Here is a 16,222-nt window from a genome sequence, read left to right on the forward strand (position 1 = left end):
ACACAAAAGATGAAAATCTAAAAACGAATGAACTCAAAACAATTACGGAATCACTTGTTGCCCTGATGAACCAAGTTCTGACCCAGACCCTAACCGATCTAATCTCAAAAATGCCATCACATTCACAGCATTAAAAATGTGTGTATGGAATGCCAATGGCTTGTCAAACCAACTCGGAAGAGTTAAAAATATTCGTCAAAATAAACCACATAGATGTTTTACTAATCTCGGAAACCCACTTCACATACAAAAGCCACTTTAGTCTACCAGGATACAACATGTACCATACTGATCACCCAAACAACAAAGCACATGGAGGATCGGCCGTTCTTATCCGGTCAAACATCAAGCACCATTTAATAGAACACTACTGCAAAAACTACATTCAGGCTACAAACATTGTGATAACGGACTGGATTAGTGACATCACTATATCGGCCCTCTATTGTCCACCTAAATTTACTATAAAAGAAACGGAGTTCAGTAATTTCTTTCAGCTACTTGGACATAGGTTTATTGCAGGAGGTGATTTTAATTCCAAGCATTCGTTTTGGGGTTCCAGGCTTATCCTACCTAGAGGACGAGAACTTCTTAAATGCATACAAAAAAGAAATATGAACGTGGTATCATCTGGTCAACCGACTTACTGGCCAACAGACAAAAGAAAAATCCCAGATATTATAGATTTTTGTGTCAGCAAAGGAATCGCAAAGAATATCATATCGTGTCAGAGTTGCTGGGACCTATCCTCAGACCACTCTCCAATCATAGTAGAACTACACACTACCCCTCAAGAATGCATCAGAAAATGCGCTCTGCATAACAAAAGAACTAACTGGTCCCTATTTCGTGAGCTTACAGAAAAAGCATTCCAAGAATCAGTTAGTCTCAAATCAAAAGATGAAATAACAGAAGCGGTACTATATTTCAACAAGAGTGTGCAAGATGCAGCTTGGTCGTCGACCCCACCACTATCATCTAGAAACCGCGATACCCACGTAGCGAAACACATATTTGATTTAATAATCAAAAAGAGGAGAATACGGAAACGCTGGCAAACAACCAGAGGTTTGAGTGTTGCGAAAAAACAACTTAACCACGCCAACAGACAGCTAAAGCGTACTCTAGAGAAAGATCGTAATGACGGATTTCATAATTATCTCACCAGCCTGGCTGCTACTGCTTCCTCAGATTATTCTTTATGGAAAGCCACTAGAAGACTAAAACGGCCCGTCAACGTCTCTCCTCCTATAAGAAAATCTGGTGGTACCTGGGCACGGACAGACCAAGAGAAAGCCAGAATCTTCTCAGAGCACCTCTCAAACGTCTTTACTCCTCACCCATACGACGGCTCACCAGAAGATGCAGCAGAAATTACTAACCACTTATACAGTCCTAAAGATACGCAGGAGACGCCTCTTAAATTTACAAAAACAGAAGTTGCCCGAATTATAAAAAAAATCGGACGCAAAAAAGGCTCCAGGATACGACCTTATTACAAACCGTATATTACACGAACTACCTGAATCTGGTATAACTTTCCTTACGTCACTCTTTAATGCGATGACCTAACTGCAGTTCTTTCCTCTGGAGTGGAAGGTCGCATAAATTGTAATGCTGTTTAAGCCAGAGAAACAACCTGAAGAAACGAAATCGTATAGACCCATCAGTCTGTTACCTATTCCATCTAAAATATACGAATCTCTATTGCTACAACGAATCTTGCCTGTACTCAAAGAAAAGAAGCTTATTACTGATCACCAGTTTGGATTTCGCAGCAAGCATGCCACTATCGACCAAGTACACAGACTAACAAAATATATCATGGAAGCACTGGAAGGTAAATTTTACTGCACCAGTGCTTTCCTGGACATATCTCAAGCGTTTGACCGAGTGCAGATTGTTATTTAAATTGAAAAATGCGTCATTTCATAGTACAACAAGGGGAAGCACTGTCTAATCTCTGCCCTATAAAAGCAGGAGTTCCACAGGGCAGCGTACTGGGTCCCATACTCTACTTACCCTTCACTGCGGATGTGCCGACATCTGAATCCTTAATAACGGGAACCTTTGCTGACGATACCGCTATACTAGCTACACATAGCGACCCAAAAACAGCCTTACAAAAGTTAACAAGGGTTAAATGACATATCCCTATGGCTCAAAAAGTGGCGGATAAAAGCAAATGAAACAAAATCTGTTAATGTAACGTTCACTTTAAGAAGAGACTCTTGTCCTCCAGTTAGAGTTAACAACATTGTAGTCCCACAGGCAGATCATGTGAGATACCTTGGATTGCACTTAGATAAAAGACTTACCTGGCAAAAACATATTTTCACTAAGCGAAAGCAACTTGGTATCCAAACGAGAAAACTTTACTGGCTCATTGGATGAAAGTCTCAATTGTCTCTGCAAAACAAAATACTCATATACAAGGCAATACTGAAGCCCGTCTGGACGTACGGAATCCAACTGTGGGGTACTGCTTCCCATTCAAATATTGAAATTCTACAAAGGTTTCAAAATAAAGTACTCCGCATGATAACCAATGCCCCCTGGTTTGTACCCAACGAATTATTACACCGCGACCTACGCCTGCTAACCGTAAGAGAGGAAATTGTACGCTATACCAGAATTTACAAAGAGCGCATCGAAATACACCCAAATACTCTGGCTCGGCCACTTATGGAAAATCACAACAAAGCGCGACGCCTAAAACGCAAAATACCCCAAGATTTAATACGATCACCTCATACACAGTAAACACAGCTACTACTTTAACATTGAGGATGTGACACAGGTCACATACCGAGCGCGCCAGCGATAGCACCAACCAACATACTGCTGAATGTCCCAGAAAGGAGACAGATTGTAGTAAATAAAGGGTACTTGGGGATTACAGTAAAGCTTGCCTTAGTTGAAATTCATTCGAGGATTGTGGCCTATCCAGCCTGATTTGAGACTGATGAATCGCGAGTTAATTACAGCGTTCCTAAAGATGATCATTGGAAATTTTGTCAAGACAGTGAATATTGCGAATTTAGCGAAGGCATCAAGTAATGAAAACCTGGTGTTAATATATTATTATCACCAGATATGAAGTTGATTTTGACGAAATTTCGTTGCAAGTTTTAATAAGAAGTTGAAATTAAAATTGAATCATAAACTAATTTGCTGCTATTTACGATCTTTATAATATACATTACATGAAATGTTCTATTTGCAGGCCATTACAAGGATACGAGCAAGCAGTGTATTTCATGTATTCGTTTATATTCCTCGTCGTTCGATCACTGAGTGTTTCGCTGATAGCGGCACAAGTACACACTGCGAGCTTGGCGCCTGCTCAGATATTGTATGATATTCCATCGTCGCACTTTAATATTGAGGTGACTATAATTATTTCTTTTATAAATAAATATCTTAGAAAATGAATACGTCTAGATAGAGTCTCTAGATAAAGTCTATCTAGACGTATAAATATTCTAAGATATAAATAAAAGGAAATTACATTGTTTGTTTTGGCATTTTGTTGAAATCAATGGGAAAAACTTTTGATGTAAATTCAACAATATACAATACACAGATAGCTTAATTCCCGCTTTTTAATTTAAGAGTCCTGATTTCCGTGACGAGCACAATTGTAGTACCGCTCAGAATTTTTGGGTTTTTCAAGAAGCGGCACTGCATTGTAATGCAGCATTTCCGCGTTGGATAGCTAGCCTGATCCGTTGACTGCCAGCACTTGGGTTACCAGTAGCCTTAATGAGGTGCGAAGATAGTCCTTTGTACATTCTCCACGCCTCTATGCCCCAAGGGCCAAGTATCTCGACACCAAACGGCACAAAGATGACTCACTGAGACCAACATATTTACGACGCTTGCTGTCTTCGGCAGTCGAAGCAGCAGCCCCAGCACCAACTGAAGTAACTTGGACATGAGAAGGAGCCAGAGCCTTTTGATTTCATAAAAAATCTTAAATTTCAGCGCTTGAGGTAAAAATTAGACGTATTTTCATTCACTGTTCTAGATGCGAAGGCTTATGGACCAGATACATGGAACCACTGTCGCGTTGAGTGGTCTACAGTTCTTTCAGATCAAAAGAGGATTGGTTCTCACTGTAAGTTTAATTTAAAATCCTTTTGATTCATACTGGCTGAATCACGAAACACTTTTGCAAATATCCGCGGCACAGCGAGAAGCGTCCGTTGAGACGAACTGTTCTCAGGTGGCAACAGATCAAATGTCCTCACAATCGGTGAGGGTAATTGTATCTCATACAAAGTGCGCCTCCCAGCCCGAGAACATATCGCCGTACATCTTTATCTATCGCTCAGAGTTCTCTCAAGCTGGTGGTGGGTGATGTAGTCTAATGTGAGCCACATTCGCCCAACTCTACTGCGGCGGATTGGTTGGGAGTCGACGTCAACCAACACCTCTACTACGCCTTATCTCGGTAACGCCACTAGGTAACATCTGGTTTGCTTTACAGATACAATAATTTCCGGCTTAAACCTTGAAATTCTTCTCACTCACTCCTTAATGAATAAACTTTATAATAGCAAAAGAATAATTAACTTTGATTCGGTAATTTCAGAACATAAAATAATCAAATAAACATGCTAATAAAGCTTTATAAAGGAATAATTACTCAAAAAATTGTCGAATCCGCGAAGTGATCAGTTGGTTAGAGTCGTGGGTTCGAGACCCGCATCGTTCATATAATTTTGTTTTTCAAATTTTATTGGAGTATTAATCCTAGAAGTGATGGTTTTCACTTTAAAAATATAACAAATTGTTTAGATTTACGAGAGCGAGATCTCAAGTCAATTTCCTAATATGCCAATATTTATTGGGGTTGAGCAGGTTATCAACTGTAAAGTAGATCCTGTAGATGAAGCCACAAGCTGAGAGTTGAACAAGGCATACAAGATCTTATGATGATACGTCACTCGAACGGTTTCCTCAGTTGGTCTAACCATCACTGCACGGAAGCTCTGGCACGGAACGCCAGAGGTCGTGGGTGCGAGTCCCGCATCGTTCATAAAATTTTGTTTTTCAAATTTTATTTGTGTTGTAATCCTAGAAGTGAGGGTAATCACTTTAAAACATAACAAAGTAATCGGTGTACATACATAAAAAAATAACAATCGAATTGACAACCTTCTTTTTGAAGCCGTTTAAACATCTTTTTATGTTTGCAACTGGACACATGTTCTTCATTGCCCACAGATGTACGAAATACTATCAAAGTATCTCAACCAGAGACCCAAATATGTCTGCAAATTTCAAGTACTATAAGATATTTTCATTTTCAGATTGCTGGGACGATAGTAACATATGAGTTAGTCTTGTTGCAGTTCTCTGACGTCACACAAACGAATGTTGAATAGATATAATTCATTACATGTATTGTAATCATAACAACCAAATAACTGTACTAAAAACAATTCTTAAAGCTATATTTACAATTCTATGATTTTATGATATTCAATTAAATTATTATTTCAGCATTGGATAGCTAGGCTGATCCGTGGACCAAAACCTTGGGAAATGAGGAGGAGCCAGAGTGTCACGCAAGTCACGTCCCAAAACAGGACCCTTCCATTCTCCCTTCCTTTTAATCATCATTTCAGCTGGATGAGGTGCACTGCTGACAATGCCCTCCCCCAAATATCGCCATGACGATCGGTCCTGCGTTGCCCTCATCCAACCGATTCCGGCGATATTGATTGACAAGAACGTCGGTCCATCTTGTTTTTTCTTATATGAGAGGGGGCAAACGGGCAAGAGGCTCACGGGATGGGGAGAGGAGAGGCAACCGCCCATGGACATCCGCAACAACAGGTGTGTCAAGAAATGCGTTGCCGGCCTTTAAGGTGGGAGTATGCTTTTTCTTGAAGGTCCCTAAGTCGTATCTGTTCGGGAAGACCGCTGCCGGTAGTTGATTCCACAAAGTGGCTGTGCGAGGCAAGAAATTTCGAACAAAACGAGCGGTCGTGGAATGCCAGACGTCTACGTGATGCGGTACTTTGCACGTAATGTCCGGTGGTGGAATTCGGCCACTGGAATCATCCCGAACAGCTCCTCTGAGCACTCCCCGTGATAAATGCGGTAGAAGATGCAGAGAGAAACCACATCTCTACGCAATACTAAAGAATCAAGCCGATCGGAGATGACTTGATCGTCGATGATTCGAGCCGCTCTTCGTTGTATGCGGTCAAATTGAAGAAGCTGGTACTGGGGAGCACCCGCCCAGAGGTAAGTACAGTACTCCATGTGAGGCCGAATTTGCGCCTTATAAAGTTGCAGGCGGTGGCTTTTAGTGAAGTACTGTCGCGCCTTGCTGAGTACACCAAGCTTTTAAGAGGCCAGTTTGGCCTTCTCTTCCAAGTGACCACGGAACTGAACGTCGCTCGATATATCGACACCAAGTATGCCAATACAGGCTGTGGCAGTAAGAGGAGTGATCTCGAATCGAGGGGATACGACAAAGGGAGACTTTTTAGTGGTGAACGCACAAACTTGTGTCTTCTTGGGGTTGAATTGGACTAAATTTTGTCGGCCCCATTCCGAGACTTTGCAAAGCATAGCCTCGATTTCAGACACAAGTTTGTTCCGGCTCTCGTCAACGCTATCCCGGGACATATTGGCACGGCCGGTGTAGGAAGCATACCCTGTGCTGTCGTCTGCATAGCAATGAATATTGCTGATTTGCAGCATATCATTGATATGCAGAAGAAACAGCGTAGGGGATAGCACACAGCCTTGCGGGACACCAGAGTTTATGGGTTTTAACTCGGAGCATGCACCGTTGATAACAACCTTGATGCTCCGATCAGCCAAAAAGCTAGTGACCCATTTGCACAACTTCTCGGGAAGCCCATAGGATGGCAGTTTTTATAAGCGCTTTATGCCACACCCGATCGAAGGCCTTCGCTATATCCAATCTCACCACCAACGCCTCTCCCTTCGAGTCAACCGCTTGCGCCCATTTATGGGTGAAGTATGCAAGAAGATCACCAGCTGAGCGACCCTGACGGAATCCGTACTGGCAGTCGCTGATCAGCTGGTGCCCCTCTAGGTATCCCAAGAGCTGGCGGTTGATGATCGACTCCATTACTTTGGAGAAAATGGAGGTAATGGCAATGGGGCGGTAGTTGGATGGATCTGAGCGTAAACCTTTCTTAGGGACCGGGTGCACTAAAGCCGCCTTCCATAATTTCGGGACTACGCCTGATGAGTAGGAGAGCCGGAAAAGACGGGTAAGGACCGACGCCAGTTCCGTAGCACATGTCCGCAGCACTATCGGGGGAATGCCATCGGGCCAACTTGATTTGTGAATGTCCAAGGTGAGAAGCGCCTTAAGCACGGCGCCATGCCGGATTTTTACCTCCGGCATGTATAAATCGCACCGCGGAATATGCGGTGGTGGTGCACCTTGGTTATCCAGAGTCGAGTTGGACGCGAAGAGGGAGCCCAGGAGATCAGCTTTCTCTTTCGCGTCATGGGCCAGCAGGTCATCATCCCTGTGCAGTGGCGGAAGCCAGCCAGGCTTGCAGAAGTTTCCTTGGACAGCCTTGGCGAGCGACCTGAACGCACGAGTTCCCGAGGGAAGGCGTGCCAAGAAGTCTCTCGCCAATTCTGCCAATGTGCTTCGACTTTGCGTCAGCAATAACTCTAGAAACACGATCTCTGCAGTGGGGATCTGCTCCAACACGGAATCTGTAGCCATTTGGATGTGTTCGAGGAGCCGATCAGACTCTGCGTTACCGCTATGGGACCTATACAGGCATGCATAGATTTGCGGATGGTCATCGCAGTCTACACGCAGCCAGATGATGGATAGGTCCTGTCCTTCAAGAAAACTCAGGCGTCGAGAACAGATATCCTCCCTGACGTAAACGCATACGTCAGCCCGTGGTACAAAGGAATGTTACAAATTATACCCCGGGTATGAAAGGTAAGATGAATCAGCCAGGGAGGATATCTGGGTCTCGGTTAAAAAGAGCAGGGCCGGCTTCGCCGTCTCCAGGTGAAAGTGGACGGCATTAAAATTTGAGCGAAGCCCCCTGATATTGCAAAAGTCCACAGCGAGTATGGAGGAGGGTGGTTTGAGCCTCCTGCTCTGTTTGCCCCGAGTCAGCGAAGATTTGCCCCCTCCAGAATACGCGGGGCAGCCTGGGCAATTTGGACATTGTGGACGCACAGGGACGGATTCTCCAGGGCTGCATAGCCTGGTACCGTCCTGGAGTAGTCTATTTTTAATCTGTGCTGCCATTTGTATTTGGGAGGGGGGGTGTAAGCCTCCGGATACCCCACTCACCGGACGAAACACAGTGGCATAGCCGCTATTTCACGCCGGTTTCGAGTGGGGGAGATGTATTTTTCCGGGCTTGCCGGCCCAATTCGGTTGTGTCCGTGAGGACCCAACATGGCACTACCACTCGTAAACCTACCTACCAACACTACTTTGACAATATTATACACTACTAATTGTATATCTTAACCGTTATTCTAGCAATTTTGTCTAGAAGTAGCAGATATTATGAAAATTAAATAAATTTGCCCAGTGTCGTATCCGCCTACCATCTAGAGAATTAATTAAAATATGTTAAAGACATTATACTTTACATTGATGCTTTCCAATGCTTTTTGTTGTCAAAGTACTGCTTCTACTTTGGAAATAAATAATGTAACGAGTAAAGTGAAGTGCGGAGCGGGTGTCGGAGAGGTGGCGCTAGTGCAGCAGTGTGAAGTGTGAGGCGAGTAGTGGAAGACCAGGAGAGGAGAGGGGGTGAGGAGAGGCTTTCCTCTAATTAATCCTAAGGGTATATAAAATATGTCTTGCTCAGGATTAAATTTATCAACCTGTAGTGTTAAAGTGTTGTTAAATAATTACGAGAGTACCTTTTATAATATATTTGAAAGTTAAAAGTTGTAATTGTAAAATCTGTAATATATTGGTAAGTGATTCAATGCTATTTTTATTTTCCATGACTGCTTTACAATAAATATTCGTTTATGCGTTCTAATAAGTAATTGTTTTTCCATTGTGGCACCCTTACGTAATTTATACGTCTAGATAGAGTGTCTTGCTGTAAGGTAACGCATGACACTAGGCCAGGTTAATTACTTTAGTGTGCATGACAGCTACGTCTTACACTCGCGATTTGTTGATCAGATTGTTTTAGCGTGCGTGTGTTGCTGATAAGAGAGGTTAACTGTTTACTCGACGTGTTCAAAGCTGTCACAGTCTATCTAAAGGCAGCATCAGTTTGAAAATTGTGTGGCCAATGGTACAAACTCAACAAGAGAAAATATTCGCACCATGATATTTTACTACGATAATTTATGATTTTCACTGTCAATAAGAAAGTTGTCAGGTATTTGGTGATGAAGTTCCATCTCGTAGCTTTGTGTATTCCAGGTTCAGTCAATTCCGACGTAGACGTGATCGTCTCTGTGACGATTTTCATGAAGGCCCGCTACACACGGCGATTTTTTGGAGCAAAAAGATTTTTTTTTCCCACATGGATGACAAGCTCGCTTTTGGTCTAATATTGACACCCGAGCCAAAGGCAAGTGTGTCAATAAAATCAAATCAAATCAAAATCAGTTTATTCACGTAGGTCACGGAAATGACACTTATGAATGTCAAAAAAATAAAATATTTTTCTAATTGAATCTACCGCTACATCGTAAAGGGTTGAGCTAATGAGAAGAAGTAGCAAGAAACTCATTGCCACTCTTTTATATCAAGATTTACAGATCATTTCAATTACAATATAATATGTAAAATGTAAAATGATGCAACAAACACACTCAAACGTCAAATAGTCAATGTCTTACACGAGTAAGTCAAAAAAAATAAATGTAAATTAATACATAAGTTATTGAGAACAGTAGCTGCATCATGCACATACACCATAAATCAATAAAGGTATTCTGTGAGCATTTTATAAGCGATTATAAATAAACAAACATGTATACATCCATACATATATATATACACAATAACTTTAAAGAATCTCAAAAACCGAGTCCCCGGCAACAGGATCATCCCGCCACCACAAGCAGCGCCCGTTCACGAGCATGACGCATGGGCCAGCCATCGCCTCCCTCGACCATATTTTAGGGAAGGGAACGACCCGTCCCACGTCGCCGCCACAAGCAGTGACTTTGTTAAATATTATATGATATTAATTGTTAAATATTATAGCTAAATCTGGCGCAATAATATCAATCAAAGACTGGACAAGTTTAACTGATATGCCCCAAAGATCATTTGTCGCCTTATGTTTAATAGATTTAAAAGCTTTTATAACATCAGAGCCAGAAACATGATAAAATTTAAAGATTTTATCACATTGAAAAATGTTATCTTTCAATAGTGAAAGAGTGGAGTCTGGTGATGCGTTCAACGAATTTGTTGTGGTAAAATGGCAATCGCGGGGTTTCTCCCTAGGTGCGTAATATACTATAATTGACATGCGACAACTGATAGAAATTGATAAAAAAATACATGTCATCAAATTCATACTGTGTTATATTGGTGTATTATTGGTATGAACCAAGTGCAAAAAATATTGCATCCATACCTGAACGAAATATTTGCACTTGATGGATACCAAATGACCACAAACGACTGCGTAAAGAATGGAACCGAAAAATGCCAAATAATTTGACAGGACTATCATTGCCGTTTATAATATTGACACCACACCGATGACGAAACCTGGGCATATTGATTTGAACCTGATAGGTAAAGCAAATTGTGAAAAATGCCCTTGCAGCAAGTCGTCCTCATATTCCACCCATGACTTGGGTAAAAAATGAGTTTTTGAAGAACTGATGACGCATCCACGATACAGTCCGGACCTTGCATCTTGTTATTATTGTATTTCTGAAAATCAAAATTATATATACATATGTAATATGTTAGATGAGACTGGAGTAAATAACGCACAACTTGATTTATCTAAAAAGAGAAATATTTTTTGTATATAATTAAAATACTCAAAAATATTTACACACTGTGAATCTACTAACCTAAGAATAGAAAATCGACACTTAAATGTTTTTTACTTCCAATATTTTAGAAGATCGACACCGAATTACTTTACTTAAGTTAAACTAGTTATTTTGTGAAAATTATTTATTTTCATTACTTTTATACAATTAGAAATATATCCCTCCACATGCAGGCTTAAATTCTCTCCCTCCGGTGTGCTCCTGTCAATGCCATTCTTCATGTGTAACGTCATACTTGTTAGGCGGCGTACACATACTCGTACATTAGGCTATGTACACAACATACAGTGTACAAAGCTTACATCTCCCCCCCTCAGAAGTGCAAACTAGTTAGGGTTAGTTTGAATAATCCAACTGAGGAATGAGCTTTGTCACATGGTACAATCCCAAAGACTTTTTATTCTTTCTAGTGTTGATTCTACATAATGAATCTGATATCATTTCTTCTATCTCAAAAGGTTTCTTCTTCTTCAAAAATTCTTAGTTCATCCATTTTAGATCTGTTTAGCTTATTATAGTCCATTATGTTATCCATATCACCTTTTTGAAACTTGTAATTTATTCTGTTTTTGTCAAATATAGCCTTGTTTAATTCATGTGATTTTTTTGATCTGAGAAATGCTGTATTGGTTCCGTTTGGTTTTTTATTAGATCAAATGGTAGTACATCGGTTGGTTCCCCACTTAACAGATATAGTGGCGAATAACCTGTCACTGTGTGGTTTGTTGAGTTGTATGCTTTCACACAATCCATTGCCACGGTTGTCCAAGCTGTTCTTTTCTCTTTCCTATTCAGGACACATCTAATCCTATTTACCAGCGTTTGGTTTAACCTTACATTATGACCATTTGAAAAAGGAGCATCTACTGCTGTAAAAATTAAATTAACAGAGTGGTCCTTTAAATATTTTTTAAATTCTTTTGAATTCAGTGCTGGATATTGATTAGAGAGCAATATTTCAACTTCATTGTCCTTGATTACTTGGACTACCAGTTTTATAAAGTCCTTAGTCAGTTGTGTCTTCGACCATGAAATGTAAGCATAACGTGTGAAATGATCCATCAACAAATGTAGATACTTTTTTGAAGATCTGTTACCACCAAATCCTCCTATTGCATCTATGGACATGATTTGGAAAGGTTTTTCTGCCGGTCCTAATTATGACATGAGTCCATAATTTCTATTCAATCGTGATTTTTTTTTATACAAACTTCGCTTTGACTGCAAATCGATTTTATATTATTCAGTAGATTCGGTGCTGTGTAGAAAGGCCTTATTTTTGACTCAATCTGATTTATTCCTACAAGACATAAATGCTCATGTACCTTTTTTATTAATATCTTACTGTAGTCTTCGGATAAAACGATTTTTTTCTTCTTGTTGTTCCTTTTGTAATATATACCATTTTTTCTAATAAAACTATGTTTGCTCTTTAGATTTTTGTTCTGGTCCTCCAATATTTCCTCAATCCTTACAATATTTACCGTTTTCAAGTAATCTTCTTGGTTTTCATGGCTTTCAAGCACACGATTTCTGCTTAAGCAGTCCGCTTCCGAATTATTTCTACCTGGGTTGTATTTTATTTCAAAGTTGTATTGTGATAGGTAATAATAATAAAATAATAATAATAAAATATTTTATTTGCAGCAAAAAAAAACACACAAAATAAAACAATTCTTAAATTTAATTCAATTTGAAATTAAACAATAAAACAATCTCATCTCTCAACAACTGGAACGCTAGCCGCAAATAAGCTCAAGCTCGGCATATGCTGGCACACATATTATGTATGCTCAGCGCCGATCTTCAGCTTGAGCCATTGTGACTTCGTAACTGTCTCAACACTTATACGCTATAAATATACAAATTTAATACGAACATTAAACTAAACACAAGTAATGGGAAAAACTTTGAATTTAAAACATTACTACAACATATTATATTACTTATAAGAGACGGAAGTTATAAAACACATAAAACAAATGAAATTGAATAAGAGTCCTGGTCCGGATGGAATAATGACCGCAGCTATAAGAATATATACCCGCCATAATAACTAATCTCACTCGACTTTTCAACTAAATATTAACCACAGAAACCACACCCTTGCAGTGGACTATTTCAGAAATAGTACTGTTATACAAGAAAGGAGACCCTTATAATATAACACACTATAGACCCATTAGTAATGAGTTATGTCTCCGAGTTCATCATCTGGTCTGTTTTTAATGTTTAAATTTTCTAGTGGCTTGTAGTCCGTATAAATTGTGAATTATTCTCCTATTAGCCAGTGTTGCCAAAACTTTAAATTTTCTTTAATGGCTAAGCAGTCTAAGAATATGGCTTTCTTCTTCTTTTGTGATTCATTCAACTTCTTTGAAAAGTATGCCACTGGTTTGATTTCTCCACATTTCTGTGTTTGTTTTAGTATTGCGCCTATTCCTTTTATACAGTGTATATAAAAGTTGTTGCTTCTCGGTCGAAAATAGCTAGAATTGGGGCAGAGCCTAAATTATTTTTTATTGTTTGGAAAGCTTTTTCACAATCAGCTCACCAATCGAAATTTATGTTTTTTCTAAGTAGATTGTGTATTGGGTCAAGAGTTATTGTAGCATTCGGAATGTATTTATTATAAAAATTTACTTTACCGAGAAATTGTCTTATCTGTTTCTTGTTTTGTGGTGCTACAAACTCTGCTATAGATTTGAGATTATCTTTCCAAGGTGGGATTGTATTACTTTTTACTATGTGTCCCAAGAATTTTACAGACTGTGCTGCAAATTTACATTTTGTTAATTTCAGACGGAATCCTTCTTTAGCAATTGCATCTAGCAGTTTCGATAAATGGTTCATATGTTCATTACCCATTATAACTTTCAATAACCTCATAAATTCCATACCAAAAATAAATCTAACAGCTAAAACAATCATAGGTATAATGTTTAGTAATAACACTCATAATATTAGAAATAAGGACCTAATTAAAAATATAGAAAAATTAATTAATTTGCAATAACACCAAATCTAAAGTGTTGATGTGTACATTCCCATACTCCTCGGATTTGAGACAGGAGCAAAATAGAAAAATATTTAAATTAAATACAACTTTGTATACTGCGACATTCCACAATAATGAAAATTTAATTTTATTTAGCACAAATAAATTCATTAACTATAAACTAAAAATAACCACTGGTAACCTATACCTACAATTTAGAATTAAGCGACAGCCGGCTACTATAGTAAAGCTACTATTGTCAACAAACTACTTCCTCTGTAGTGTTATTTAATAAACATGCCTCTATTGGGCAAAATTGTCGAAAATCGACATACAAGCCTCTATTGGGGTTAGTACTACCATGTACAATGTACAAATATATAACAATGAAGATTTTTCTTCAATTAATATAAATTAAGTTATTTGACAAGGGAGGACAACTCTTGCAATATCATACAAAATAGGCAACATTCACCAAATATAAATGTCGCTGCTAGGGATAATCATAATATAAAGCTCATAAATATTGTTCACCAGAATATACAAGGTATCTCAAGTATATAGATATGTTATGTATTACAGAACATTGGTGTAAGAGTCATTAGCTCTAGTTTAGTTTTAGAGAACATAAAGTAGTCAGTTCGTTGTGTAGAAGTAGGGCAATACATGGAGGTTCCCTAATTATCTCTATAAAACAACTAATTGAGATAGCTTGTATAGAACTGGAGCAATTTATTATTGTAAGTGTATACCGCCCCCCCACTGCATCATATGAACAATTCCCACATATAATGGAGGAGGTACTATCTAAATTTAGAAAAACCAGCAAGTCAATTATAGTGTGTGGAGATTTTAATATAAACTTGCTTGAACCTTCGGCCAATTGTACTAGCCTTAAAAATTTATTTCAAAGTTTTAATTTGTTCAATGTATTTTGGGAACCTACTAGAATCACTTCTACAACAGCAACCTGTTTAGATAATATTTTTACAGATGTTACTATTACTAGTAAACTCATAATTAATAATCTTCAGTCCGACCATAGTGGGCAACTTATAAAAGTAAATACAAGATTGGACAATGTCAGACCAAAAAAGGTGACCATTATACCAGTTACGGGTAGCCGTCTTGAGAGGTTTAGAAATAATTTGGTAAATACGATACCATTTTACACTGTGGTGAAACTGCAAATTTTTACTATAACTTAGTCTTCAATTCCTTCTGCGAGGAATTTGACAAGATTTTTACTCCAGTAAACCGTTACTGGAGTAAAAATATATGGGGCCATGCTGTTGACATTGATATAGTGTTTGCTCTGCAAAAGAGAGCTGTTCGAGCGATATATCAGCTTGGTTATAGACAGTCTCTCAAAGAAAAATTTAAACAAAATAAATATTATGACTGTTCATTGTCAGTACATTTATGAAAATTTAATATTATATGTTCACAAAAATCGTCACCTTTTTGCTCTTAATAGTGATTTTCATTATTATGAGACTAGAAATAAAGGATTGCTTGTAACTAATTCTAGTAGGCTTTATAAGATACATAATAGCTTTAAGGGTAAATGTATATACTTCTATAATAAGGTCCCAGCCACTGTTCAGGCATTATCTATAAATAAATTTAAATGCTTTATAAAAAAATGGCTCTGTCGTAAATCCTATTACTCCACTGCTGAATATCTAAATGATCGGACAGCTTGGGACTAGATTGTGATTATTTTAAAGCGATAGAAACGACTGTACAATATTGTATATTTTTATTGAAAAGAGCTACAATGGGGGGGAGAGACCCTTCTAAACCTGCTGATTGACATATTCAGGGCGTGTCTAGCGCATGGATACATACCCCGAATATGGAGGGAGGTGAAAGTGATTTTCATACCAAAACCAGGTAAAAGTGACTACTCTAATGTTAGATCATTCAGACCCATTAGCTTTACCTCCTTCATCTTGAAAACTCTGGAAAGGCTATGCGAGAGAGAACTGAGGGAAAACTACCTTCGAAAAATACCCTTACACCCTAATCAACATGCGTATAGTCAAGGGAAAAGCACTGAATCTGCACTGCAAGCTGTAGTAAATGTAATAGAAGATGCACTTTCAGAAAACATTGGTGCCTAAAAGGTGCCTTCGACAAGACAAAATTCACCAAAATAAAGGATGCCCTACAACGCCATGGAGTATG

The 16,222-nt window shown here is 38.9% G+C and overlaps 1 protein-coding gene across 1 annotated transcript in view; it reads left to right on the forward strand.

Moving 5' to 3' along the window:
- The window catches only part of LOC126977104 (gustatory receptor for sugar taste 64e-like), a 36,565-nt gene extending 31,172 nt beyond the window's left edge, over positions 1–5,393 (forward strand). Inside the window, exons 8-10 of the mRNA XM_050825796.1 lie at positions 3,227–3,389; positions 4,031–4,120; positions 5,319–5,393. Of these exons, the coding sequence (XP_050681753.1) occupies positions 3,227–3,389; positions 4,031–4,120; positions 5,319–5,393 (328 nt within the window). The remainder of the gene's footprint in view (positions 1–3,226; positions 3,390–4,030; positions 4,121–5,318) is intronic.
- The last annotated feature ends 10,829 nt before the right edge of the window (positions 5,394–16,222 follow it).

Source organism: Leptidea sinapis, chromosome 43 (assembly GCF_905404315.1).
Source record: "Leptidea sinapis chromosome 43, ilLepSina1.1, whole genome shotgun sequence".
NCBI lineage: Eukaryota > Metazoa > Arthropoda > Insecta > Lepidoptera > Pieridae > Leptidea > Leptidea sinapis.